Source organism: Agelaius tricolor, unplaced genomic scaffold, assembly GCF_023055355.1.
Source record: "Agelaius tricolor isolate 1412-34295 unplaced genomic scaffold, bAgeTri1.0.p SCAF_20, whole genome shotgun sequence".
Lineage (NCBI taxonomy): Eukaryota > Metazoa > Chordata > Aves > Passeriformes > Icteridae > Agelaius > Agelaius tricolor.
Window position 1 is genome coordinate 3,773,720 of NW_027269280.1, and position 27,087 is coordinate 3,800,806.

Below are 27,087 nucleotides of genomic sequence, written 5' to 3' on the forward strand. Positions count from 1 at the left end.
ACCTTTCCCTTGTGCCTTTTAGTGTAATTTTTAGAGTATGGATCCAGAACCAACTCAGGGAGAGGGGGAAGATGGAACAAATAACACAAAATGCAGGAGGTGACAGCACTGGCATTCAGTGATCCCTACATCCAGGTGGGTGCTGAGAATACTAAAGAATCTTTAATAGCAAATTATTGTCCAGCTTATGCATTATTAAAGCAGTGCTTTTAAAGTCATTTTGCCTTGACAGTTCTATTTGTTAATCCTACCCAGCCTGTCACACCATAAACAAGACAAATGATGTTCCATCAGAAACACTGAGTCTAAGTAGCTAATTTTTCATGAGATTCTTTTCAGACAGATGAAGAAGTTCCCCTGTTCCTTTGCATTATCTTATTGCTTTGCCAGTAAACACAACACATTGGGCAGACACTTTGTTTTCCCATTTACTCTTATATCTAGGAGTCTTTTTCTGCAGCTGCAGCACTGGAAAAAAAGGAGAAGATGAAGGGAATTGGCAAAATTGTTTCTAATTCCAATCCAGTGAGCTGAGATTACCTTAGTAAAGGCTGAAGGACTTCATGGGAGGACTGATCTTCTCTTTTATGGATAAAAATAGAGAGTTTACCATCCACTGCCTCGCTTTCTTCTCCAGGATCTTTATCACCTTTTATGGAATTTTTAGGGCTGGCTTTTGCCAAGGTAGTATCTGGCTCAGAGGCAGTTGGAGAAAGGACTGTCTGGCAGCCTTGAAGCAGAAAGGAAAAAAGAAAACAAAGAAACACAACCATGAATTTTCTTACCCTTGGAACTAATGCTGACACATCTGGGACGTGGCTGAAACATCACTGAGACACCCACTTTGGTCTGAGGCCAGGGAAATGAGGAGGCAGATGGAAAGGCACAGGAATATCCTGCTCTCAGAAATACCCCCCAGTGCTTGAGCTCTCTGTCAATACAAAAGCTCCTGGCACAGGGAGCCCAGAGAAGCTGTGGCTGCCCCTGGTTCCCTGCAAGTGCCCAGGGCCAGGCTGGACGGGGTTTGGAGCAACCTGGGACAGTGGAAGGAGTGAAGGGGGTGGGACTGGATGGGTTTTAAGGGCCTTTTCAATCCAACATTCCATGGAACAGGAGTCCCTTGGGCACAACACCAAAGAGCAGCTGGTACCTGGCACGACATAATCTGCCAGCTTTGCCAGCAGCAGGGAGGCAATCTTGGAGGCTGGGTCACTGGGATCATCCTGCTCGCTGTTCAGAGAGGGCACTGAGTAACTCCAGGGAGGCAATTCCACATTTCCACAGTCCTCAACACTCATGAGAGGCAGAGCAGCACGACACAGCTGCAGGATTATAAGCACCAGCTTGGGAGAAGGACGCTGATCCAAGAGAAGGGACAGAAGCTTGGACACACAGGCTGGCTGGCTCAGGATGGCTTTACCTATGTGACTCCTGAAAGGGAAAAGAACCTTGAAATTAAAACCAAATTCATTTATTATTTACAAGATGTATTAAAAGCAATTTCAGTGTCTGATAAAACATCTTTAGCAATTCTTTCATAACTTGACAGCACTGATTAAACACGAATATTAAGGGTCAGTTTTAGAATGGTTTAAAAAAAATCCACAAAAGATCCCACATGGGCTCTGATAACATGGAAGAAAATACTCCAGAGGAAAGGCCTGGTACCTTGAGAGGTCATTCAGAAGGCTGAGGACATCCTGCAGTGCATCATTCCCTGCAGCCTGGTTCCCACAGCACTCAGTGGCTCTGGCCAGGTGGTTGGTGAGGAGGCTGGAGACCTGCCTGGCCAGCCCGGAGTGAACAGCATCTGTGGAACCCCCTTTGGAAGGGATGGAAGAATGCACAGCTGTAATCAACAAAAATCAATGTACACACCACAAAAATAACCCCTGATACATCCACGCCACGTGTAGGTTTATGTGTGTTATGAGTGAATTCTACCACAGGAAAAATGCCACAGGATCATTTAATCTCCAGGTTCTCTGATTATATTTAGACAGAATCAAGTGGCAAAACTTGAAATTATTTCCATGGGGAGGAAAAAAAAGGCAGAATTAAAAAACAAGAAGAAGAAAATGCACTGAATATTGTATTCACTTCTTAAGAATGCACAGAATCCATTCACCCAAGTCATGGTGAGTGACTGCCCTCAGGCAATTCTAACACACACAGCACAAGATATTCCCAGTGTTCCTACCTTCTTCCTTTTCCCACTCCACACAGCGGTTGGCCAGCACCTGGAAGGCAGCCCAGGCCATGGTGGCCACCTTCTGTTTCTTGGTCTGTTTTTCATTTGAGCTGGACTCTGTCTGGCTGCTCAGGCTGCAGAGCCGGTCCATGAGCTGCACCAGCCCACTGCGCACCAGGCACTTCTCCTCACTCCTGCAGGGGAAATTCAGGGTGGAATTAACTTCTCCATCACAATGGCAATCCAGAACTTGCTGTTAGCTCAGTAATTAATTAGTTCACTTGACAGAAATATGGTTCTGCCTCTCCCTTGTCCTCCCCAGATGGAATTGTGAGGGAATTTAACCGGCTGTTCTCAGATGCTCCTCAGGTGAGTAAAGGGGATGTATTTATACTATTTAACATTTCTCCTTAAAGCAGAGCCTACTAAGGCCAGGTGTGGATGTCCCCCATCCCCTCTCCAAGCCCTTGCCCACCTTGTGTAGGGAATGGTGCACAAGAGGCCAATGCTGTTGGCACAGGCGATGGGGTACCGGGCACACAGGGACACCACTGATGTCATCGTCTCTCCAAAAGCCTCCTGGACCTGCTCCACCATCCCACCACACGTCAGCTCTTCAATCCTGTTGGGAGTTAAATATTAGGAATTGAAGGCTTCAATTCACAGACTCCCAAATGTAGCTTTAAGAAAATAATAATCAGTGCATGTTAAGAATTACTCAGAGAGACTTGGAAGGCAAACTGCAAGTCACTCATTTTTCATATGAAACATGAACAAGAGAGTGTGGTAGTTACAGCTCAGTCATGATTAAATCTCACTACAAACAAAATACAAAACATTTACTACATTTAGATGACAGTTTCAGCTGAATCTACCACTAATATCTAGTTAAGATCAATTTAGAATTAAATCAACAGAGAAGGACACCCTCTATATACACCTGGGTTCATGTCAGCCCAGTATGAAAGGAAAGGTCATCTAGTGCTAAATAAAGGCATTTCTTAGAAATTTCTGCCTTTTTACCCCACAAGAGTCAAAGTGTCTGTTGCAACCTTAACTTGTGCCCTCACAGCTGCTCACTTCTGGCTTTCCCTTGTGCAAAGCAATTTATTCCCTAGCACAGAACTCTGCAGAAATGCACCCACCTTGGCCCTCCCTGGAGCACCATTGTCACCGGGCCCACCAGGTGGGTGACGCCCCCGACGCGCACGGCGGCCGTCAGCAGCTCCCTCATGTGCACCAGCGCCTGCTTCCTGGTGTTGCCACGTCTCCAGCGGGTCTGGGCAGCCAGCAGGAAGCTGCTGCTGGACACCTGCGAGGTTTGGGAGGGGATTTAGACACCAACAAGGCACCTTCTGTTTCTGAGCAAGCGGAATTTGAAATGAAATAACAACGTACGGCTTGGTCAGGGTTTGTCCCGATGAAGGCAAAGAGCTGTCCCAGCAGGACACTGTAGGTGGGTTTGTCCCTGCTGTCCTCGATGGCCAGGGACTGCAGCAGGGTGAAGGAGCTGCTCCTGTGGCTGGTGACGTGCCGGCGCCTGCAAGGAACCGCCACGTTACACCTGGCAGCAGGGAGCTGACCCAAGCACCACAAATGCTGCTGTGCTGGCAGTGATAAATTTGATCAAGCTGATCACTGGGACAGCACAGAGGTGGGAAGGGAAGGAATAATCCCTGCTGTACCTCTGGCTGGCCCGGGCAAACTCGATGTCCTCGTTGCCGATCATCTCCAGGTCGGACGGGGCGGACATGCTGCGCAGGAACACGGGCTGGCGCACGGCGTGGGAGATCACCTTGGCCTCAGAGGCTGATTTACAGGCTACAGTGTTATAAAATAGAAATAAAAAAGGTCATTCCTGGTGCAGAAAAGTATTTACAAACTGGCTTTAAAATCACTGGTGGATATCCCAGTGGAAGCTGAAACATAGGGTGGGGAAAATCCAGTCTAAGCAAGAATGTGGAACTCAGATCTGAGAATTTTCCTGTTTTCAACGCTGCTGAGAGTTAAAGATTTGGAATTGAAGGCTTCAAGTCACAAACTTCCAAATGTAGCTTTAGAAAATATTAATCAGCACATGTTAAGAATTACTCAAGGGAAATTTAGGAGGACAGCTGCAAGTCACTCATGCTTTCAGATGAAATATGTAAACAAGAGAGTGTGGAAGTTAAAGCTCAGACATGATTCAATCTCACTACAAACAAAATACAAATCCAGCTCAGAGGATTTTCAGGTATTGTTCAAATCACATTTCCTTTGATTTGGTTAAGTATTTTTCCTCAGTAAATCAGGAGATTTAAGTTTAAATTCCACCTATTATTACTCATCTTTTTATTTACCATCATCACGGCAATCAGAAAACAAAGACTTGACTTTATTTATTGTAAAAGAATTAATTTAATTTAGGGGACAATCGTTTAATTTAAAGCAAAAGAGGTAAAAATAAGAAATAAAAGGCATCTTTAGAAAATGCTGGCAATGAGAGACGTACCTGGAGTCTCTGCAGGGGTCCCAGATATGCTCCTTGTGATCCCAGACTGTGCTGCAATGGTCACATGCAACAACAGCTCTGCTCTGTTCATCAAGCTCTTCACCAAGGTTTTTGTCTTTGCTAAGGGATGAGAGGTCTTCTGGATCAGTGAATTCACCTCTTGGAAAAACTTCTCCCTAGCATTGTGAAAGGGAAGTAAAAGAAGCCAAGTCAAAGTTTGAAAGCTTTCAGAAAGGAAGTGTTTCTGAGGAAAGGTCAGCTAAAGGGGACTTATGGCCTCAGTCTGTTCTGTGCCAGCAAAGGAGAAAGCAGAAAAAACGGAAGAAATAAACAAGTGATTCCTTAGCAAACACAAGGAGTTGCAGGTTAATATTAATATATTTAGCACAGAAGTTTTTATTCATCAGATACTTTTGGAAATCCCTGGAATTGCCCTGAAGCTGCCCCTCCTTTGAGGCCCAAATGTTCACTAATACTGACCTTAATGCCAGGACCACATTCTCAAGATCACTCCCATCAAAAGAAACTTCCTTCATTGAGCACAGAAGCTCCAGCTCCTTCATCTTGCTCTAAACGAAGGGAAGGAGAAGGATGAGCAGGTTTTGAGGAAGCAGAGTAAGGCACAAGCAGCCAGAGCAGCCCCAGGGCTCACCTCATTGAAGTGATAATCATAAAAAAAGGGGACATTGTTCTCCAGCTTCCCGTGCATGGCATCATCCACCTCGTTCTGCCACTTCTGCTCCAGCTCAGCCACACTCTGATAAAGAGACAAAAATCACACTTGTTGCACTTAAGGTGTAGAAGGGATTTTAGAAGAAGAAATCTGAGTACATTTTGCATTTCTGTGGTGCTAAAATACATCTTTTCTCTCAAAACAAGCCTTCTGTTGTTTTGAATAATTTTCTTTTTACCTGCAGTTGTCTCTCCATGGCATTCAGCTTCTTAAAGGTCTCTCCCATAATTTTACAGAGTAAATCATATTCTTCAGCATGTTCCTCCTGATACTGGAAATTTATCAGAGACTGGAGAGCATCAACCAAATTGAGATGTTTAATCACACATGAAACCACCATCTCCTCCATGACTTCTGGCTGGATCACTTCCCTAGGGTTCCAGGGAAAGCCAAACTCATTAATCAGGAGTAAGAGACCAACTTGGACAATTCACATTCATAAATCATCAGATGCTGCATTCACAAACAAGGTTCAAAACCCAGAGGAAAACAAAGACTCCTTACTTTATACTGGGTCTAAATTGAGGCCGAGCACGTCCAGAAATTTCCCTGAGCTTGATCATGATTCCTGGGGGCAGCCTAATCCTGGGCAGGTCAAAGTAGTGTCCAACAGGAGGCACGAGCACATCAGAGGGATATGTGAACTCCCTGTCCTCCTCTATGGTCAGAGGCAATGGAGAAGGGCTTGGAGTAAGGGCAGGAGATATCACCCCGTTGGCTTCCACCTGCCACTGGCACCTGCAAAAAGGAGTAAAAACCAATGAAAAGGAATTTTTTCCCCTCTCTAATTCACCCCTCATTGAGGAAGACACTTCAGTTGACACATTAAAAAGATTAAATATTAATATTTGAAGTGTGGCTTGTACCAAGCATAACCCAACCCTCCTTTTACTCTAAAACCCCCCACTATGTTTTGGAGAATATTCACTCAGTTTTAGGCAACACAAACTACAGGAAAAATGATCCAAACATCACTTTAAAGCACAAGACTTGAAAATAAGAAGTCACTTCCCCTCAGAAAAAAACACTCAGATTAAAATTGATTTTTCTTTTACCTTTGTAAAAGTTTAGATCTTAAGAGCTCTTGACAGGTTTCTTCATCTTTGGTAATTTCTGGCCCATTGTACAAAATCCTCAGCATGGAACAGGCCAGCACAGAGAGGCCCAGGGCCAGGTCAACCAGGAATGGCAAACCTCCTGACACATCCTCTGAGGATTCCTGTAGCAGGAACAGGGAGAAGTTCAAGCAATACACCAGGAAGTCCTTTCCAATAGATTCAAGATAGGAGATTTTCTATATAATCTTCTAAATGTAAGATATAGCTCAATATCAATCTTAACTCTTAAACAAAAAATGCTTAACAATTAACAGCAACTTGTAAGAACAACTCAAGACAAGAAGTAAGGGATTTAAACATTATTTTTCTGAACCAAGAAGGAACAGATGAAGTTATTTTTGGTTCAGTCACCCCAACTTGTAGTGGGATTCAATATTCCCTGTGTTTGATCCCAGAATCCCTCCCCTCTCTTCTTCATGGGCTGGAATCATTATTTCCTCAAGACTTCTCTGATTTTCAGGTTGTTACAAAGAAATCCTGGAGTGGCTTCAGGAGATAGATAAGACACATTTGATAACAACTATCTCCATGAATCCCTAAGTGTAGCCATGATATTTTCTGAAAAATCTTTTCCTTGGGATTTTTTCTCCTGAGAAGCTGAGAGGCCTCAGGAACAAAATGTGAACAATGGTTATCTGCTGCTGTGGAATGCAACAGGAGGATCTGGGATTGGTCTCATGTGGTTGTTTCTAATTAATGGCCAATCACAGCCCAGCTGGCTCAGTCAGTCACAAGCCTTTGTTATCATTATTTTTCTATTCCTTGCCAGCCTTCTGATTAAATCCTTTCTTCTATTCTTTTAGTATAGTTTTAATGTAATATATATCATAAAATAATAAATCAAACCTTCTGAAACATAGAGTCAACATTCTCATCTCCTCCCTCATCCTAAGACCCTTGCAAACACCACCACATCCAAGTGCCAGCCCATGCACAGGGATCTCTGCATCCCAAACTCAGCCTCCTTTCATTGCCAACACCCCATCTGTCTCACTGCCCAAACCAGGCAGTGCTGGTTTCCATCTCCAAGTGCCAAGCTGGGAGCACATTTCCATGGATCTGGAACGTGCTGTGGCAGGCAGGAGGCAGGGGAAGCTGAAGCTCTGCCCTGGGATTCCCTCCCTGGATACCTGTGCTCGGACAGTGCAGGCAAAGCCCCACATGGCTTTGTCGGGGGTGTTGTGCTCGCGCCCGCTCCGCATCTCGAAGGAGAACGTGACTGTGTCTCCTTCCACCTTCACACATCCACAGCAGGGAGGGGGGAAAAAGAAAACAGATTTCATGATTGAGGCAAACAAATGGGTTTTTCACACAAGTGATGATGACTTTTAATGACAGTTATCTGGGGGTTGTTTTTATCTCGATCGAAATATTCTGATTTAATTTTTTTTTTCCTTTTGGTAAAGGTGTCTTTTAGGGGAAAACTTAATTTTGCTGCTGGCTGACTGCAGTAAAACAAAAAGAACCACCATAGCTGTAAAATCAAAAGCAGAAATTATCAGTGTGTTATTTAGCCTTGATTTTCACTGTTTGTCTGCAAGAAACCAGGCAATAATTAACAATTCTCTTCCTGAAGGAAGACAGACAAGCTCTTCAATTAGAGAAATGACAACAAATTAATAAAGGAGCTTGCTAAAAGAACAGCATCAAAACCTATGTGTGAAAAATAAACCAAATTCCCTTAATTGTGAACAACAGAGTTCTTGTCTAAAATTGCTTTCCAGTTTATTACCTCTTGATTTCTTTCTACAATGTTTTTGTTACATTTTGTAAATAAGCCCAGTTTTAGCGTGGGACAATGTAGCAGCACAAATATATATTAAATAAAAATAAAATCACACTGCGGAGTGTGTGAGGGGACACACTGGCAAAGCATTGAAATGCTGAGGTTTCAAGAAGTTTGAGAGATTCTTCTTAGCTTTACTGCCAAAAGCACCAATGGAATTTTAAAATCCAACAGAAATGGCTGGATTTTATTTGTTACATTTGCTACTTGATATATTTGGGGGTTATTATCAAAAAAATTGACTTTAAGAGAATCTGCCTAGGAGGGTGTACTTAGGAGAAGAGCAATGCCATTAGAGACTGCAGGACTCAAACACCTCCATCAGGAATTCCAGGAAGACACAAAACAAACTCCAAGGGAAGCATCACACAGAACACAGAGCCGAGTTTAAAGCTCTCCCCCAAGGACACAACAGTTCACTGAGCAGGGATCTCATCATGGATAACTGTACATTTAAAAGCTTGGAATGCATAGCCATGAGGGTAAAATGGGCTGGGCATGGTTTCCAAAGGGGATTTTCTATGGGAAAGAGGGGGGGATGGGAATACTGTACCTTCACTAAGTCCTTGGGCCACCCCGTTCCTAAGACACTACGGCTGCCATATCCCAGTGTATTGCCTCCATACTCAGCAACCTTCCTACTGTTTGTGCTAGGACCAGCATAGATCACCAACTTCAAAACATAAAATACACTGTTAGACTGTAAGAGAAAAACAAGAAAACCTAATAATAATAATAATACTTAGCACTTCCACCGCGCTTTCGACTCTCGAAGCGCTCCATGCACGTGAACCGATCCTCACGGGCTCGGTGAGGGCAGCAGGGTTAAGTATTATTATCCCCATTTTACAGATGGGGAAACTGAGGCACACAGGGACTGCAGGGGCTTGGTCCCTGCTCACACAGCAGGGCTGGGAGCAGAGCAGGGGCAATCCTGACTGCCAGCCCTGAGGCAGAGCACAAACTCCTTCCCTAGCAGTGAGGGGCTGATCCTGCTCCCAGCAAAGCCAAAGTTTTGTCATGGCTTTGGTGGGATCAGGGTTTTTTGGGGGAGTTCAATATTAATGTAAGCCATTACTAATTAAAGATACTCCCATCAGTTATTTATGAGCATCAGGACTTGCTCTATGCCAAAGAATAAACAGCAGCACTCAGCAAGAAGCATAAGCAGCTAACACAAAGTGGGTAAGTGCTATTGGTTGTTTTCTTAAAATTAAAATATTTGTTCCTATTAACCCAGGTAAACAAGCTCTTTATCATCAGGGAAAAAGGAACCTCTCCAGCTCTGCCCAGTTTAAACCAACTTTGCTGATCAAAGGAGGCAGTTGGATTAAAATTTAGGAAATAAAGAAAACTGAACGTGAGTAAAAATGAGAAAACTCAAACTTGGACAGTCTAGCCAGCCTGAAATAATTTTTTTAAAAAACCAGAACTGATAGAATTTCCAAGGGGAAAAACCAACCCAAACCATCCCTCAACCTCCCCAGTCCCTGGAGCCTCCCACACTTGTCCCATGGCAGAACTCCCAATTTTTTGGAGGGAATTCCCTCACTGCAGAGGTGCTGAGCTGGGCCTTGCTTACCTTGTCATAATCATACTGGGAGGAGCATCTGTTGTCAAATCTAAGATACAAACAGCGGGCTCCTGGGATGTGGACAGTCTCCTTGAATTTGTAGTTATCCCTGACAGGATGCACTGTCTCCACAGTCTTGCCAGCAGCCCAGGGAGCAGGGATCTTCAAACCAGTCAGGAATCCTGGCTCTTCCTTCTCTTCCAGCATCCTGAAAATAGAGTGAGAAATTGGGCCTAAAATACAGCACAGAGATTTCTGTCATTCAAGAAAGTATTTAAAAATCACCTCTCAGTATTGACACACAGAGACAAGGAACTGACTGCTGGTTTTAGGCATTACTGTATTGAGGGAATTCATGTTTTATATATATTATCATCATTATTCATACATTACATGTACTCTTATTCACAAAAAAATCCCATTATCACAAATTCCTTAGTATTGTAAATTCTCCAATGCTGCAAATAAGCATTTTTATTTGATTTTAGCTGTTTGTTTCTGTTCCTAAGCAAGAGCTGGAAAACTTTGAGCTGAGACACAGCATTTAAATGCAGGAGTTAAAAATGTTATTTCTCTGTAAATTAAACCATTTAATAGCTTTGCAATGGTTTTAATTCTGTATCTCATGCTGCCAGAGCAATTTACATTTTCTCCTGATGGTCCTCCCTAGCCTAATTTATTGTGTGAGAAACATTTAGATTTAATTTCTAATGCTTGAGAAGAGGAAAAAAAACAGAACAAACCATACTCTGTGTAAACAACCTGAAGTTATTAATAATTTAATTCTATGTAGAGAACAAAATTTGGAACTAACTGCCTTTTGCAGAAGCTTATATAAAACTGAGACAGCCTTAGAAATCATTCCAGCACACTTAAAAAAAATCATTCAAATTAAAAACTGCTGCTTTATCTCACAGCAATGGTCAGATAGACATTACAGTGCAGTTTATCCCATGAAAAGACCCAAATGTAAAGAAAATCACCTCTCATCAGGTAACTGCTTCCCTTTCTGCTCTGGAGCACAACTGGGGGAACTGTTCAGCTCTGAGAAAACTGGAGACTGGGTTTTAAGCAGCAGTGCAGTCTGTGGCCCAAAATACACAGTGTTAGGGACATGCAAACTGTAAAGCATTTTAAGAGCTCATTACTGAAATAATTAACAATTATCATTGTTATTGACAATAAATCATGATTGAGTAGCTCCTGGAGCAGTCAAATGGAACATTCAGCACCAGCAGCTCTGGCAGCTGCTGAGGAAGCTGAACTCTGGTGTGGGTGAGTGTCTGGAGGAAGCTGAGCAGATTTGGGCAGCCCAGGGTGGCACAGAGCCCCTACCTGGCTGGTGTAAAGGACCAGCTGCACCAGCTGAGGCATCAGGGCATCAGCCATGGTCAGGGTCTGCAGGTTTGGGTGCATCAGGGATGTCAGCAGCACAGGCAGCAGGTGGCCAAGCATGGTGGCCTTTGTGATCTGCTCCAGGCCTTTTAACCTGGAAGGAGAGGCAAAGTTACAGAGGAACAACTCTTTGCATAGAGCAGCACTGCTGCTTTTAGTCACTTCTGTTTCATCTTGTAACAGCAACTCAAAATTCAGCAGAGAATGTTTGCATTATGTTAACAAAATCCCCAAAAACAATCTTGAAACCACTACAACTTCTCCCAAGTGCCAGTGACCTTGAATTGCTGACAATTTTTACTGAACAATCTGAGAGCAGAGACAGTAAATCAACAGTTTAATAATTACTCAGAGAAGGATAAGCTCCCCTGGGCACAGGATGAAAGTCCCCATCAAACACAAATGCACCAGTGTGGATATCAGCTCCCAGCACATGGAGCTCAAAGGACTTGAAAAGGATCTGCAGCTACAAAAATATATTTGAACACGAACTCATATGAAAATATCACCCAGGAATTGTGTGTTGTCAATAAACACAACTAATCTTGCAGGCACAGAGAAGCAGAAAGTGAAACCTGGAACACAGCTGGGACAGGGAGCTGTTTGTTTGAGGAGAGAAAAGTTCACAGCTTTTGTTTCCACCCCATTCCCAAGGTGGATTTTTAAGAGGAGGGGAGACAGGGAAAGGTAGGTGATGGAATATGTGGGATATAAAACAACACCCAGGGATTGTCAAGCATAAATATCTAATCCAGCTACTAGGGATGTAATAATCAGAAATATAAAAATAAACAGATTGTTCTAGCTAACAGTATTCCCAGCTAATTGCAGTTTACTTCCAGGTATCCTACTCATAAATACCATTATAATTGACTAAAACCTTCTCAATTTGAGGTTCCTACAGAAATATCAACCTACAGATGATCAGGACTGACACAGAGAGTGATTCTAAATTCTCCACCAGCTGAGTGCTAAACAATTGCTACAGGAAGAAACAGTTTCTGTGCATTCAAGGCTCAAATCTGAAGTGATAAAGAATAATTAGTGCTCACAAAGAGCAGCAGTTCCCTGTTTCCAAATTAGGATCCTCCCACTTGTCTTACCTTTGCTCCCTGTCAGAAATGTCACTGTTAATTAGTGCTGTAGTGACTTGTTGCAGCATTTCTAAGACTTCATCACATCCTGTGAGAATTTGTGTGGCAAGAGACAAAATGCTGGTCTTGAGTTCCTAAGTGAAAAAAAAGAGTTACAGGATACTTAAATTCTTAGAGAATCCCTCCGAAAAAGGACAACAGAACAAAAAGATGGATTTCCAAATGAAAAGAATGATAATGTGACCTGGCAGGCCTGCAGCAGGAGATTCATCCAAGACTTAAATTTGATTAATGTTAAGCCCCAAAGTGCTGGGAGAAACTAGGTGCATGTTTTACAGGATGCACATCCAGTTTCTAGAGGGAAGGAAGCCCCAAGTCCAGCACAGGAGAGAGCTGAGAGCCAGCCAAGGTACAGGACTGGTGACACAATGTCCTAGCAGGGATGAGGAGCACTGCAGAGAGAGAAACTGAACAATGAACACGGCGTGAACAGCGAGACAAGAAAAATACTCCAATAGTTAGCATTTACTCAATGAGCCTGAACAAATCACTTCTAACTGCAGCAGCTCACAAACACACACAGCCTCAAAGAGCAGCAGAGAAAAGTGGCTCAGCAAAATACCAGAAATTCGGAAATCAATTCCATTGGGGAATTATTATTATTATTATTATTATTATTATTATTATTATTATTATTATTACTATTACTATTACTATTATTATACAACCTGCACTCCAGGGCAAACCTGGGAGTTGGATGAAGCAGTGGGAAATGCAGCATTTAAATAAACTTCTACCAACCAAAGCCTGTCCTCTAACAGCTTCCTTGCCACAAACTTTAGTCTCTCTATTTCAGGTAAATGATGGAAGTGGCTGTACACAAGCTTTGTTTAAACTGCAAAAATGCAATAGCCAGGTAAGGCAAATAAGAAACCCTTTTTCTATTTATTTAATAATATTTTTTTCAAGGACCACCTGAGTGATTTGGAGAGGAAAAAGTGTCTGGGGTAACATGCCTAGGAAAGGAAATTCCTGTGCCAGGAATCCTTCCAGCACATACTAATTAAAATATACTTAAAATCTCATTATACATATATTTAGGAAGGGAAGTGTCTGCTCTTACTGATAATAGGGACTGCAAGCTGGAATCCTGAACACAGAATAACTGCAGATTTTCCTCTGGACTGTTTGTCCCTGTTCTCCAGCTATTTAAGTCTATCAAAAGGAAAAGAACCCCCAGCAAACAGCAAATGCACTCAGGACCAAGGTGTCACAGGCACACTGACTGGAGAGAGCCATACTAGAATAAAACTTGGTGTTTACCTGTACCTTCAATGTCTCTCCCTGCAAGGAGCTGTCACTGTCATCATTGTCATCAGGTTTAATCAAAATAGTGTTACTGAGGAGGTGGTTCTGCACAGCCATCAGGTACCGCAAGCACGAGGATGCAGCCTTGAACACAAATAAGTAAAACTTTGCATTATCCAAACCCTTCATCAACCCTGAGTCAGGCAAGCCTCAGACTTGGAAGGTGGAGAGAGGAAAAAAAAAGGTTGAGGAAGAAGAAAAGAAAGAACAAAGAAATAATTTGATATATTTAGGAAAGAAACCGGTTGCAAAATGCTGAATTTTGTGAAGTAACTCACAAAAACATAAAGAGGCAGCATAACTTTGTTCAGGTTTGGAACATTTCAGCAACATTCAGGAGCTCTAAGGATTAATTAATTCTGAAAAGATTGAGCCACCAGAGAGATAAATGCAATTCCCACTCTGAAGGTGATGGTTCCATGCCACTCCTCATCCCCACAGGCCAGGACATCCTGGCCCCTCCAGCATTTCTATGGAAGCCCAACCTGCCTGTCCCAGGGAGCTGATCCTGCTGAAAACACCTGCCCACAGTTTTACCATCAAATGTCAGCTTCACCTCAGTCCTGTCACTGTAACTCTTTCATCCTGTATGAACCACAACACACAACTGCACGTTGGATTCTTGAAGCTGTGTTGAATATTGAGATCCACAAACTTTGCTTTAAAACTGAACAGCAACCAGCAAATAAATCTGTGTATAAACCCATTCCAGCATTACTGAACTATTTCCTTTGTTGTGAGAAATTATTCTTTTCTTCCCTGCACAGCACAAACAAAAGACAATTCTTCTCCTGGATTTGTTAAGACACCATTATAAAAGTTTCACCTCCTGGTACTCAGTGAACAGGATGGATTCAAGGAGGAAACACAGCCAAAGGCAGAGATGCTTTTATCAAAACACATTTTACTTACAGGCACAGTTGAAAGAAGCCTTTGAAAGTCATCTTTAGATACAGTTTGGCACTTGGTGATTAAGACACAAGATTCTCGGACAACAATCTTGAGGATGTAGTGCAAGAGCTCATCATTGAGTCTTCAGGAGAGGCAAGAAAGGTGGAAAATGTAAATCATTAATTATTGTGCATTTTGTACAGCTCAGCTCACTCTGCAAGCTGGATCCCAGATATGGGAAACCTAAACAAGGATCAAACTTCAACTTCAGACACAAAAAAAAGCCAAGGCTGAAATGTTTAACAAGTACAACAGATTTCCAGGGGGTTGCTGCACTGTGCTGGTGTGAATCTGTGATTTCTTATGGCTCCTAGAAAAGACTCCTCCCAGCTTGTACAGGTACTTGAGATTGGCAGTTTTACTGCTGGAATGACATACAGACTTTATGATATACAGAGAAATGCTATAAAATCATCTTTATGAAATGATCATTCAAATTTACCATGAACATGGCAAGGAACAAGAAATTCCAAACCCAGGCTGGGTACAGAAGCATCCGAAATTTGCCCTAAAACATCAAATCTCTCCCTCACCCTACTGAAATCTTCCCCCCCAGACACACACAGCATTCAGGTCACACTGCAGGAACACACCAAGCAATTCCAGCAGAAGTTCCTGCAAGTTCACCTCAAGCAAGAACAGAAAAACACCCTATAAACAGAGGCTTTTTACCTATAGTGATCATCATCTTCACTTCCAAATCTGTTGTTCTGCAGCTGCTCAGCTAAATTGGTCAGGATAACATCCCGGAGCTGGGAGAGGCCACTGTTCCTCTCTCCTGGAAGGGAAATAAACTTTTGCAAAGCTGCATTTTCCAGGAGAGATTTTACTTCCCCAATATCTCATTTAACCCAGACTAGAGCTCAGGAATGGCTGCATTCCCAGGGTGAGCAGACTGGGAGCACTTTCCCTGCCCGTGGCACTGGGAAAATTGGAAATTCCCAGCACTGAGCTCCAACATTTTCCTGTGAAGTAACAAATTACTGAGCATCAGCTGCTTCAAGGCCAGATTCCCATTTCCTGCTGAACTCAAGGACATTGTTCCCCCTCCACTGAGGTCTAGCATCACCTCTGATCACTGGGTACTTGCAAATATTCCTTTTCCCCACCTGACCTACCCTAGGCCATGCAGCCTTTTGGAGCATCCCATAATTTCCTTTAATGGATTTAAAGCAGAGTAGTGCTCAATATCCCACATTGTTCTCCCTCTAAGCCTGAGATGTACTTGGATTTTTTGTTCTCAGAAAAACCCCACTCTCACCTGGCAATAAGACATTCTCACCTTCAGTTAAGACCAATTTCAATAAATTATTGATTTCTGCTTCTCCAGGATACAGGATATTTAAACCAGAGCTAAGGAAAAAATAAAATCATGCATTACTTGATGGATTTAGAAGTGAACAAAACCATTTCAGTGGACATGTGACAAATGGCACCACACACTCAGCATCTGATGGAACATTTACAATGTCTGTGTAAAGGCTTACAAGAGCATCCTCCAGATTTTAACATCAATATTAGAACATGAGCAGCTGTTTTCTCCAGGAATCTCTTGTAATCAATTATATTTTATTGTTTAGGTCCCAAAGTTTCTCCAAGAGCTATTTGCTTCCCTCTGGAAAACTCCCCATTCATCACTTGCACACAAGGCAGCACAATCAGTTTGTTAAGAAACAGAGGTGTCAGGAAAAATGATCATGGCCCAGAGAAAACCCCCAAAAACTCTGGTGATGGGGTAAGAGCTGAGGCTTCTCTGTGCTAAGAACAGAGGAAAACACCAACACAATAATCAAGGAATCACTACTGCTACAGTTTTGTACTTTTTGGAGACTGGCTCTGTAGAAGTCTTAAATGACACAGAAGATTCTGGAAAGAGCATTTCAGGAACATTCCATGTGGAGACTTTTTCCCTCTAACTTGAGATGAACTCTGTCCTTTCTGTGTGAATTTCCCCATTGAGATCACAATCACTTCAAAGGAGCACTTCATGCCTGTGTGAAGTGCTGAAATCATTATGCAACTTTGCCATTTCCTTTCCCTTTTCTTTTTCAGTAACAAGAAAAGAAAACTGAGATGTTTTTCAGCTTCACACTGTGAGCAGAGATTAGTGCAGCTTCCTTCCCTCTGGCTCATGCTGATCCTCTCTGATAGAAACCTCAGGAAAAGTTATCACACATTTCCAGCTCCCTTTGAGGGCTCCACTGGCACCAGAATCCCCCAAGGAGGACACAGGAGGAAGGAAACATCACCCAGTGCCCACCCTGGAGCTGCTTCCCAAGGCACAGGAACACACAGGTATTACAAGGTAGAGACTTTTCCCTGGCAGAGAGCACAGCCCTGGAAATGCCAGGTGACCCTCCTGAGCCAAACTGTGCTTCACTCAGCAGCTGCACAGAGCCACAGAAATCTGGGAGGTTGTGATTCACACCAAGAAAATTCAGGTTGGTCTTCAAAAGGTTTTGCTCTCAACCTCTGGAGCACTTCCCACTGGAAAATGCAGGTTCTGTTTGTCCTTGGCACACTGGAGCCAGCGTTCCTTGGCCCTGAGGTTTCCATTAGCTCCTTTTCAGGAGATACAACCACACTTCTTTTTCTCCCCTGGGCCTTCAGTCTCAGAGCATTGCTCCAGTATCATAAACCCCTCCAGCATCATTAACCCCTCCAGCATCATTAATTCTGCTTCTCCTGATGTTCCTTCTGTTCAGGAGAACTCACTCCAGTGTTACCACTGAGGTGAGAGCTGCCAACACCAGCTGTGCCTTCCCCTGAACACCACAGCAGCCAAATAAGGAACTCGTTCAAAGAAACTCTGCTTGAATTTAGCAACTATTTTATAATCAATATTAAAAAAAATCCTTAAGAAAGCAAGTAAAAAAGAAACAAATGAAAAGAAAGTAATTGCTACTTGTTATTTCATCAAGACCAACACATTGTATCTCTTCTCCCACAGACACAAACTGTAATAATTCTATCATATTATGTCTTAAAATCTATCACACTACATTTCCTCATATTACTGTAAAATTAAACTAAATACAATGTGAATGTTCATCTGTCACTCTATTTCAAAGAAACTAAATTCTAAGTTAAGTTGATATTCACCTAATAGCCAGACAAACTTCCTTCTGGATTTCAGAGCAGATCTGATCCCTTGGGGCCATCAGTAACTGCCACAGCAACAGCCCAGACCTTCTGACAATGTCTCTGTTCCTTTCAGTTTGGGGGCTGAAGAAAAATTTAAAAACCACCTAAGAAAAATTAAAGACAAAAATATTAATATTAAAAATATGTACATTACTTACATGAACTTATTTTCAGCAGTCAGTTTCTCAAACTATTTGTGTGGGTCTAGAAATCTGAGAGTCAGAATCTGATTTTGAATCAAAAAATGGAGGGAGGGAAATACAAAGAAAGAAGGATATAACCTCTCTGTGTTTTATTTTAATCTATAGAGATTGTATTTAAATTAGGGCTCTTAAAGGAATATATAAAATATTGCAAAGCCACTGCTAAATCAACCTCCATTACATGGATTCCAATGGAGAAAAAAAAAATTAAATAAAAATGAAACCAGTGGCTCCAACCCAAGTTTTTCATTTTTCCAGGTGAGTTTTGAAGCCCATTTCAGGTTCTGTACCTGGAAGACAACGAGGATGCAGCGGATGATGCAGGTGTCTCCATTGACCATGGCCTTCTCCATAATGTCACAGATGCTGCTCAGGTGATGGGCTTCAATGGGATGCTGCTTGCCCAGAAAATTGCTGATGGGGAGGTTGTTGCTGGCTGCCAGGAGGTTGAGTTGGTGGATGCACATGGCACCAACATGGTGCAGTAACTGGTTAATGACCTCATTTGTGGTTGTTGCATCCCCTGCAAGGAGAGGAGAGTTCCAATGCTGTCTATAGACACAGACTGGATTATCAGCCTTTGCTTCTAAGATGCAATAAATCAACTTCAGGGCATAAAAGGATTACCCAAATCACCTTTCTATTGTGCTGAAGGCAGCAAGAATCTGGAATCTTCCCCACACGTCACTTTGTACTTTTCCCTCTCTTAAATGAAAGCTAAACCATGACCAATATTTACCACTCTTTTCAGGAATTAACTCAGCTGTTAACAGCAAGGCAGTTTCTGTCTGTTTATTCTCTGCCACTCCTGTTCCACTTCCCCTTTGTACAAAGTGCTGACTCCTGGGCTCCCCTCACCTTTGGGCTCTGCGATGATGTGACTCACTCCCAGCCTCTGGCACACACAGTGGAATGCCTGGTTCCCAGGATTGCACCACTGATCAATATAATCATTGGAGCACGTCCAGATCATGTTATTCATTGTATCATAACAAGCACCTGAGAGAAGGAAAATATTTCACACATCAATTTAGCAGAAAACCAGACTGAAGCATCTTTATAGGCATTGTAAATCCAAACTACCTGCTTTAAAAGTTGATTTTACCCCACCCCAGTGCAGAGTTGCTGACTGCAATGTCAATCCCAGATGGATCATTCAGGATCTGAAGGACTGATCTACTCCTTACCAAGGCCTGGCACCAGAGCCCCCCGTCCGAGCGAGCTGCCCGCAGCATCGATGAGATCTGCCCTGCTGGTGAACTGCCCATCCGAGATGTTGAACACCAGGCTGGAGGCAAGAACTACACAGAAACACAGCTCCAATCAATTCCTGAGCAGTTTATTGCATTCCAGACTGCCAAGGACTCCCACTCTGCCACCAACAGCCCTGACTTACTTTTTAAGGAGGACAAAGCGCTGGTGCCCCCGAAGAGCGAGCGCGTGGCCGAGCTGCCCGAGCCCCCCGGGGGTGGCACCAGCATCACCAGGTAGGTGCCACAGGTGTAGATTGGGGTCTTCCTCAGCATCTTCAGGGGCAGCCCACAGCTCGTGTTGGCAGCTGCAATGTGCACCAGAGAAAGGTCACAAACTGCACTTCTGCAGGACAAGGCAGAGCTCTGCTCAGGGCGTCAAAGGAATCCCTGTTTCGAAGGTTTGTTAAGAAGGTTCTACAGAATTCCAGAATGGTTTGGATCAAGAGCATCCCACCCCAACCTCATGGACAGGGACAGCCCTTCCATGGGACCAGGTTGCTCAGAGCTCCATGAATCCCTGAGCATTTCCAGGGATTGGGGCACCCATGACTTCTCTGTGGCCTCTCAACCTCACACATTCACCATCAATCCCCGCAAGGCTACAGAGTTTCATGGGTTATTCAACTAAAGAAAACAACTTCCAAATAAAATAAATTAAAAGTTAGGTATAATCAAAACTATTAAGAATTGTGTGGTGATAATTACATTGAAAGCATTTGGAGCCAAATGGTCTCCTCTCATCCAGAGATCACTTGAGATTCACTATGCATTTACTATTTTAAGTTCTCCTGCTCCTCATGAAACGTAGACAGCCCAAATGATCTCCTTCCTGCAACAGCTGATCAACACTTTTTGAGTGCTGACTCAAGAATTAGCCAAGAATAGCCACTTACTCTCCTTTTTCTGTAGCACTTGAGTTGTTAAATGGCAAAACACAACCTTTAAAATAGCTCTCTGAGCTAACTCCTTGCCAAATTCCCTGGAAGCAGAACCATTACATGTATAATTTATTTTTATGGAAATACCTTCAATTGTTTCAAATTGAAAAAAGAAAACTCATGTACTTGTGAAGGAAGAAGAGAAATAATTCAAGACAAACTGGATAAAATTTCAGACAAATCTAACAAAGCTCCAGATCATCCTGAAAGCCATCAGTGCAGCTCAATTCAAGATTCCCTCATTAACTTGGGTTGTTCCCACAAAAGAATACCCAAACATTGTGTGAATGACCTAGAAAAAGTGCAAAATCACCAAAGATCTGTAATATTCCAGTGACTGGGGAAGCAATCATTCCATTTTCTAACCTGCAGGCCATTTTTACACACCAATTAGAAGCCCAGTTGAGCTGCAAGCAGAGAAATGCAACTACCAGATTCCCCAAACTATTGCAATAATGGAATTTGAAAATTCTTCCAATTTCCCATCCCTAAACTTCTTCTTTTCTATCCCTAAAGTTTCCTCACAATCCTAATTCAACAAATGAACTCATAATCCCAGCATTAAGCAAATACTCTGAGGATCTTCCAACTACATATTTGAGGGAAAAAAGACAAAAATCAGTTGTGTTTTTTTTTTTTTAAACCTGTGCTAAGAGGTCAGTAATGAGCAGGATGGATGCTGTGCTTGTTAAGAAATGAAAAGGGAAGTGTTTCTGACCTGCCTGGTCCTCCTTGAGGGTGTTGGAGATGGTGGAGCCCGTGAGAGCAGCCAGGGTGGCCGAGGGGGAGGCGCGGTACCGGGACAGGCGGCTCAGCAGCATCTCATTGATGCTCTTGGCAGATTCCCCCTCTTTCCTCATCAGGATAATTCTTTCCTGCAGAGGATTTGCTATACAAATGCCATTTTCTACCTGGTAAAATGGGGGGAGAAAAATACTTTAGATATTGAAATCTATAGCTGAGAGATCACCCAAATTGTATCACAAAGGAATACAAAGTGAAACTTTGCTGACAGAAGTTCTTGCAAAAGCAAAGTTCTAAAGCAAGACAGGAATATTTTTTTTGTTTGTGACTTCATGGTTCAATAGAATAATTTAAAAGAAGATATCTAACATCTTTGAGATATTTAATAGGGTATCTTCTATTTATGCTTGTTCTTAAAGACAGAATTGCTTGTCTAGACTTGAGTTTATTTAGGAAACTCTGCTTAAAAATATATAATCCTCTTGTATTTTCTTAGTGGTGTTTGGCTCAATCATTTTTCCAGGCAAAAAGTGTGAGCAATGATTTCTTCAGACCATGATGTTCAGGGGATGTTTTACTGCAGAATGCATCTCTTAATGAAGATGTGATTTAGAGTGTTAGAGATTTTCCATGAGTTGTACTACTACAGCCTCCCAATTCCAGCTCCACCATCCCACTCCATCCTCCTCTGCTGAGCAGAAATACAGACATAAAAACCACATTTTATGCTACAAGAGAACTCATATTGCTAAATATAATAATCCTCTGGAGATGGAATTGGACAGTTGACCTTCTGTTCTGTTCAGTTATTTCACATAAATCCATTCAGATCACGCCCATAAATATCCAAACCTAATATGTCAATTAAAAAATGCTGATATTTAATTAAACTGGGTTATGCTACCAACATCAAGCATAGAAAACACACAATTTGCTTACTATAATTTCAAAAATATCCATAAAGACAGAGTGGCCTTTGGGGGTTTTTTCGTTGAGGCTTGCAGGAGACCAAATCCAGTAGAAAAAGGTTCCATCTGAAGAAAGATGCACGGTGGTCATAGTGCTGCCAACTGGGAAGTGATTTACTGGCATTGGGATTATCTGACATACCTATGAGACAGAAAGCATCTTAACAGGTCAGATTTTGCAGTTTGGCCTTACAAGTATGAACAGTATGAAAAATAAATAGAGATCAAATGCAGTTAGTGCAGAAGAGGCTTAATATTGGACTTAGTAGTAGCATTACATTGATTTATTACCAACAGCTATTCTGTGATATTTGCCAAATATCCAAACCAGCTCAGAGATCTCAAATTTAACCTATCTAAAAATAAAAGGATCATCTCCTCTCTAATGATGGAGAACAAACCCACAGTACCACAAGGAAAATACACTTCCTATTGAGTCACCTACTTTCTGCAACTTCTCTTAAACATTGCTTGAAACTTCAGAGGAAAAGGGGAATTAAACATTCTCAGCATCAGGAAACACACTGGACATAAATGTGTGTATCCATCCCAAAAACCACCGCAGGAAAAACCCCAAAGTAAACAAACTACCCCAGTTTTACAAACTTGTTTATCCACAAATCAAATCACAACCAGATCTGAAACAACACCTGGATTCTGGGACAGGGGAAGAACAAAGAGCTGTTCAGGAAGAACACATTCTTGATTTAAATCAAAGTGCATTTTGCTGTTGTTTGATTGCTTTAAGATGTGACCACACTGGAATCGTGGAATATCCTGGGTGGGAAGGGACCCACAGGGATCATTACTGAACCCTGGCACTGCACAGACACCCCAACAATCCCATCCTGGGCATCCCTGAGAGCATTGTCCAAATGCCCCTGGAGTTCTGTCAGCCTTGAGCATTCCCTGGGGAGCCTGGGCAGTGCCCAGCACCTTCTGGAGGAAGAACCTTCCCCTGATACCCAACCTAAGCCTGTTCTGACACAGCTCCAGCTGCTCCCTGGGTCCTGTCCCTGCTCACAGAGAGCAGAGATTGGGGCTGCCCCTCCTGAGGAAGCTGTGGATTGGGCTGAGGTCTCCCCTCAGTCTCCTCCAGGCTGAACAAGCTCTACCAGTACCCCATAATACACAACAGTGTAATTAGAGATAAATACATATATTTGTATATAAGACACATTGAAACAGTAACATCTCTACCATAACTTCCACATTCACCACAGAGTCACGTCAAGGCGGGGTTAGAAAAACGCAGTTTCACAAAACAAGAAACTTCAAGGCTAAAACCAATTAAAGCTAAAATGAGTGTGATTCATTCAGCCTGCTTTGTTCCTGTCCCCTTTACCTGCAGGGTATGTTGATCCACGAGCTGGAACAGGTAGTGAGGTTTGCTATCAAAGGACACGGGCCGATGGAGGAGTTTGCCGTTGCCAAAAGCCACCCAGCCCGTCTCCAGCTCCTCGTTCCGGCAGTACACAAACCCCCTGGAAAAAACCCACCAGGATGTTCAAACTCCATCAACCCTGCCCTGCTTCTTTGGCTTTTATTTCAAATAACAGCCACAATGCAACCACAGTGTTGAACTTTGACTGAACTTATTCAAGTCAGCAATTTTTCTTGTGAAAGGCTTTAAGCGTAAAAAGCCTCGTGGTTTTCGAGCGATGAAGAAGCAAGGAGGTACAGTGAGTCACAGCTGCACTAATTACTTAATGAATGACATAATTAGCAAACAAACACTCACAAACTCAGCTATAAATAAGAAGTCACAGAACTGGTCTGTAGTATATCCCTCTCAGCAGAGAACCAACCAACATACTAGACATTAAAAATTCAAAATGAATTTAAAACTCTGCTGCTGTGGAGGTTGAACTAACGGCCTCTACAGGCCCCTTCCAACCTCAACTTGTTCTTTAATTTTAGACAAAACACACTCAAGAAGAATTTCAGATGAGAAACCCAACACATTAAAATAGCATTTAATGACAATTCACAGTATCATGGAATCACAGATTGGTTTGAGCTGGGAGAGACCTTAGAGATCATCTCCTTCCAAGCTCCGTATCCTCCCAACATCTGGGAGAGGCTTCCCAAATCAGGAACCTTTGGGTTTCAGCAGCTCTGCAGAAGAGGCAGCACTGGAGTGTCCCTTACCTCAGGGTTCCATGCAGGCCTGACCCCAGTTTGCTGATTCCCCTGCCCACGGAGTTGGTGGTGTACAGGTAGAGCCCATCGGCTGCAAGGCACCGGCCCAGGTCTGCATCTGCAGCAGGAGCAAGGACAGCGGAGAGCAGCTCTGTAACTCTGCAGCTGGCAATTCTCCCTGGGTCTACAGCCCAGGGAAACCAGCATGTGCTCAGGGCAGGTCACTACCAACCCTTTTTTAATGCTAAATTTATTATTTGGTGCTCTAAGAGCTGCTGGAACACAGGCACAGCCCAGCAGACCCAGTGGTTTTTTTCACATCTTTAAGCCTCAGAGGTGCCCAGATGGTCTCAGTGTGAGAGGGAAGAAGAATCTAATACTGAGCCTTGATCTCTTTTCTGCCAAACTCTGTGATTTGTCAAATCCTAAAGCTGCTCAGGTCCTTCCACTTCTGAACACCTCAATTAAGACAAAATGTATTTGAAACACAGAGCAGTAATTATTAATAATCAAGATGGGACACAAGTCCAGTCAATCTATTGAATTTCACAGGATCTGGACACTCAGCTCAGGAAGGAAAAGTCCACTCACTCTCCTGCCTAAACACCTAAAAAGAGATGTCTCCAATAAATCTGCAGGTAAAATAACAACTCAGATTTTTAAACTCCTATGGATTGCATTAAAAGTCATCAAAGCTTGAACTAATATTTCTAAAACCATGTGAACTCTTATTTATTACAAAAATAGTAAGCAAACAAAGCAGTAAAAACTGAGAATGAATTCAGGAAAAAGAAATACAAAAGAAAGCATTAAAAAAAAAAACCTTCAAACTCAATCGGGTAGAAACAAAAGCAGAGTAGGGAAGAGGGGGAAAAACACAACAATGAACTTGTACTTCTAAAAAGAAACTTGCTGTGCTACTGATAGCTGACTATTGAACACAGGGATAGTGCACAGGGCAGTGATTATGCTCTAACGAGGGGATAATATCCAAACTCTGTCTGACCCCTCTGAAGAATTCCCACTGGAGTCAGGCAGGGTCACTGGATCAACTGCTCTGGACTGCTTCCCACAGCCTGACAGGTGAAAGCAGCAGCTGCTCTCCAGCAACAGTTTTTGAGCCCCAATTCTAAAGTTTTACATTGGTTTTTAAACAATTATCAGCACTTAAAGCATCCTGTCCTCCTCTGCTGATGGTGACAGGGATGAAATAATTCACCTTTATTCTCACTGCTGGCACCAGTGTTGGCATCAGGGGCAGGTAACATGTCCTCAAAGCCCCAGGACACGATGTGCTTCCCTCCAAGCAGGCAGGAGGGGGATCCAGGGCCTCCCTCCAAGAGCAACAACCTTTAAGCAGAAAATAAAAGAAAATTTTATAAGGAATAGCAGTAGGAAAAATGAGCTAAATTAAAAGTTAAGACCGTGATGTATTTAAAGTAATTATTCTGTCAGAGTTCATAAGTCATTTTAAGGAATCATCAATATTTAATGAAAAAAATAAAAACAAAACACCCAAAATCCAATCAATGCTTTTAGGTTTGATTTTCTAATGTCTTCTGCATATGACTAAATCTTCCCTAAAGCTTTCAATAACTCTAAAGTCTTTTAATCACTTTTAAAGCCATTCCTCCCTACATGCACTTAACACATTTTCAGAGCTGCTGGAAAAGTTGATAAAGAGAAAAGTTCTACAAACCTGTAGAGAACATCAGCCACAGGCAGGGACCCCAGCTCAGTCTGTTTCTGTAATAGATGCACTGTATGAACAAAGGTTTTCAGCGACCCTCTAAAAGGACAAGAAAAACATGAATTAAAGATGTCTATTGAAGCCAGACTGAACACACACAACAGCAGCCATGGAGAACACCCACAGCCACAATATGGCACCAGCTTCTTTGCTAACTGGCATCTCCTTCCTGGAGGATGTTCATCCTTTGGGGAGGAAGGGGAAGGAGGAAGAGAGGGGGACAGGCAGAATGCTGGGCAATCTCTGGCCTGAATTCCACCTTTTTTTGGAAGAGGCTGAAGCCCCAGTGGGGAGGAGAGCAGCAGCCACAGGCTGGGCTATCAACAACAGGTTCATAAAGGCAATCCAGGCACCTGATAAAACACCTCAGCCTTGCTCCTGAGGCAGCTCTCTCAGGATTTCTTGTAGCTGATTCATCCCATTCAGATCTCCAGTGCAACCCCTGGATCTTCCTGGCTGAGGCCAAGTGTGAGCAAGGGCTGCTGCACTCCCACCTGGAGATGCCTTTCCTGACTCAAATAGGAAAGACCAGACTCATCCATTTCTTACCAAGATCTGACTTCTTTTCACAGAGTCATGGAATATCCTAAGTGGGAAGGAACCACAAGGATCATCATCCAGCTCCTGGCCCTGCACAGACACCCAACAATGCCAGGCTGGCCCTGAGAGCTCTGGCAGCCTCAGGACTGTGCCCATTCCCTGGGGAGCCTGGGCAGTGCCCAGCACCTTCCCCTGATCTCCAGCCTAAACCCCCCTGACACAGCTCCAGCTGTTCCCTGGCTCCTGCCCCTGCCCCTCCTGAGGAAGTTGTGCATTGGGATGAGGTCTCCCCTCACAACCCCAAATTTGAGAAGATCCAGACCTCTTGAAAAATCTGTATTTTACAGTTTCTGTTTTAAAGGTCAAGGCCATGTTCTGGAAGATGTGGTATTTGTTTCTAGCCATCACAGCCCACCTAAGCAGGAGAATTTGCTGTGTCTCAGGTCAGTTCTGAGCTGCTTTCTCCACAATCAGGAGTGATCAGCTGCAGAGGTCCTTGCCCTGCACTCTGCTGAATCCAACCTTTTGCTGTCACATGTGGTCACTCAGCTCCCAAATTTCCCTCCTCCACAGCCCAATCCCTGTTTTCCCCAGTGATATCTTTAGCTCTTTGCTTTCACTGATAAACCTCAGCCTGGAGAAAATTGACACCAAACATATTAAAGCACCTCAATTAATTATTTAAAGCAATATTTACCCTGTGGT

General features: G+C 43.0%; 1 protein-coding gene across 4 annotated transcripts in view; it reads right to left on the reverse strand.

The window, feature by feature from the left end:
• The window catches only part of HECTD4 (HECT domain E3 ubiquitin protein ligase 4), a 68,817-nt gene that overhangs the window by 28,750 nt on the left and 12,980 nt on the right, over positions 1-27,087 (reverse strand). The window contains exons 3-37 of one of the 4 annotated variants that reach the window (XM_071445166.1): positions 25,792-25,881; positions 25,312-25,442; positions 24,102-24,210; positions 23,296-23,434; positions 21,922-22,092; positions 20,957-21,149; positions 19,444-19,605; positions 19,235-19,348; positions 18,906-19,046; positions 18,338-18,570; positions 17,803-17,948; positions 15,983-16,053; positions 15,373-15,478; positions 14,662-14,782; positions 13,711-13,833; positions 12,391-12,515; positions 11,228-11,381; positions 10,876-10,976; positions 9,902-10,100; positions 8,873-8,992; positions 7,664-7,768; positions 6,471-6,634; positions 5,920-6,153; positions 5,594-5,786; positions 5,335-5,439; positions 5,163-5,251; positions 4,683-4,858; positions 3,877-4,012; positions 3,590-3,731; positions 3,337-3,503; positions 2,667-2,813; positions 2,201-2,385; positions 1,669-1,822; positions 1,151-1,431; positions 541-730 (exon numbers count right to left, since the gene is read on the reverse strand). In XM_071445166.1, the coding sequence (XP_071301267.1) occupies positions 541-730; positions 1,151-1,431; positions 1,669-1,822; positions 2,201-2,385; positions 2,667-2,813; positions 3,337-3,503; positions 3,590-3,731; positions 3,877-4,012; positions 4,683-4,858; positions 5,163-5,251; positions 5,335-5,439; positions 5,594-5,786; positions 5,920-6,153; positions 6,471-6,634; positions 7,664-7,768; positions 8,873-8,992; positions 9,902-10,100; positions 10,876-10,976; positions 11,228-11,381; positions 12,391-12,515; positions 13,711-13,833; positions 14,662-14,782; positions 15,373-15,478; positions 15,983-16,053; positions 17,803-17,948; positions 18,338-18,570; positions 18,906-19,046; positions 19,235-19,348; positions 19,444-19,605; positions 20,957-21,149; positions 21,922-22,092; positions 23,296-23,434; positions 24,102-24,210; positions 25,312-25,442; positions 25,792-25,881 (5,217 nt within the window). Of the gene's footprint in view, positions 1-540; positions 731-1,150; positions 1,432-1,668; positions 1,823-2,200; positions 2,386-2,666; positions 2,814-3,336; positions 3,504-3,589; positions 3,732-3,876; positions 4,013-4,682; positions 4,859-5,162; positions 5,252-5,334; positions 5,440-5,593; positions 5,787-5,919; positions 6,154-6,470; positions 6,635-7,663; positions 7,769-8,872; positions 9,020-9,901; positions 10,101-10,875; positions 10,977-11,227; positions 11,382-12,390; positions 12,516-13,704; positions 13,834-14,661; positions 14,783-15,372; positions 15,479-15,982; positions 16,054-17,802; positions 17,949-18,337; positions 18,571-18,905; positions 19,047-19,234; positions 19,349-19,443; positions 19,606-20,956; positions 21,150-21,921; positions 22,093-23,295; positions 23,435-24,101; positions 24,211-25,311; positions 25,443-25,791; positions 25,882-27,087 lie in introns of all 4 variants that reach the window. The other 3 variants (XM_071445164.1, XM_071445165.1, XM_071445162.1) reach the window with 3 other exon arrangements.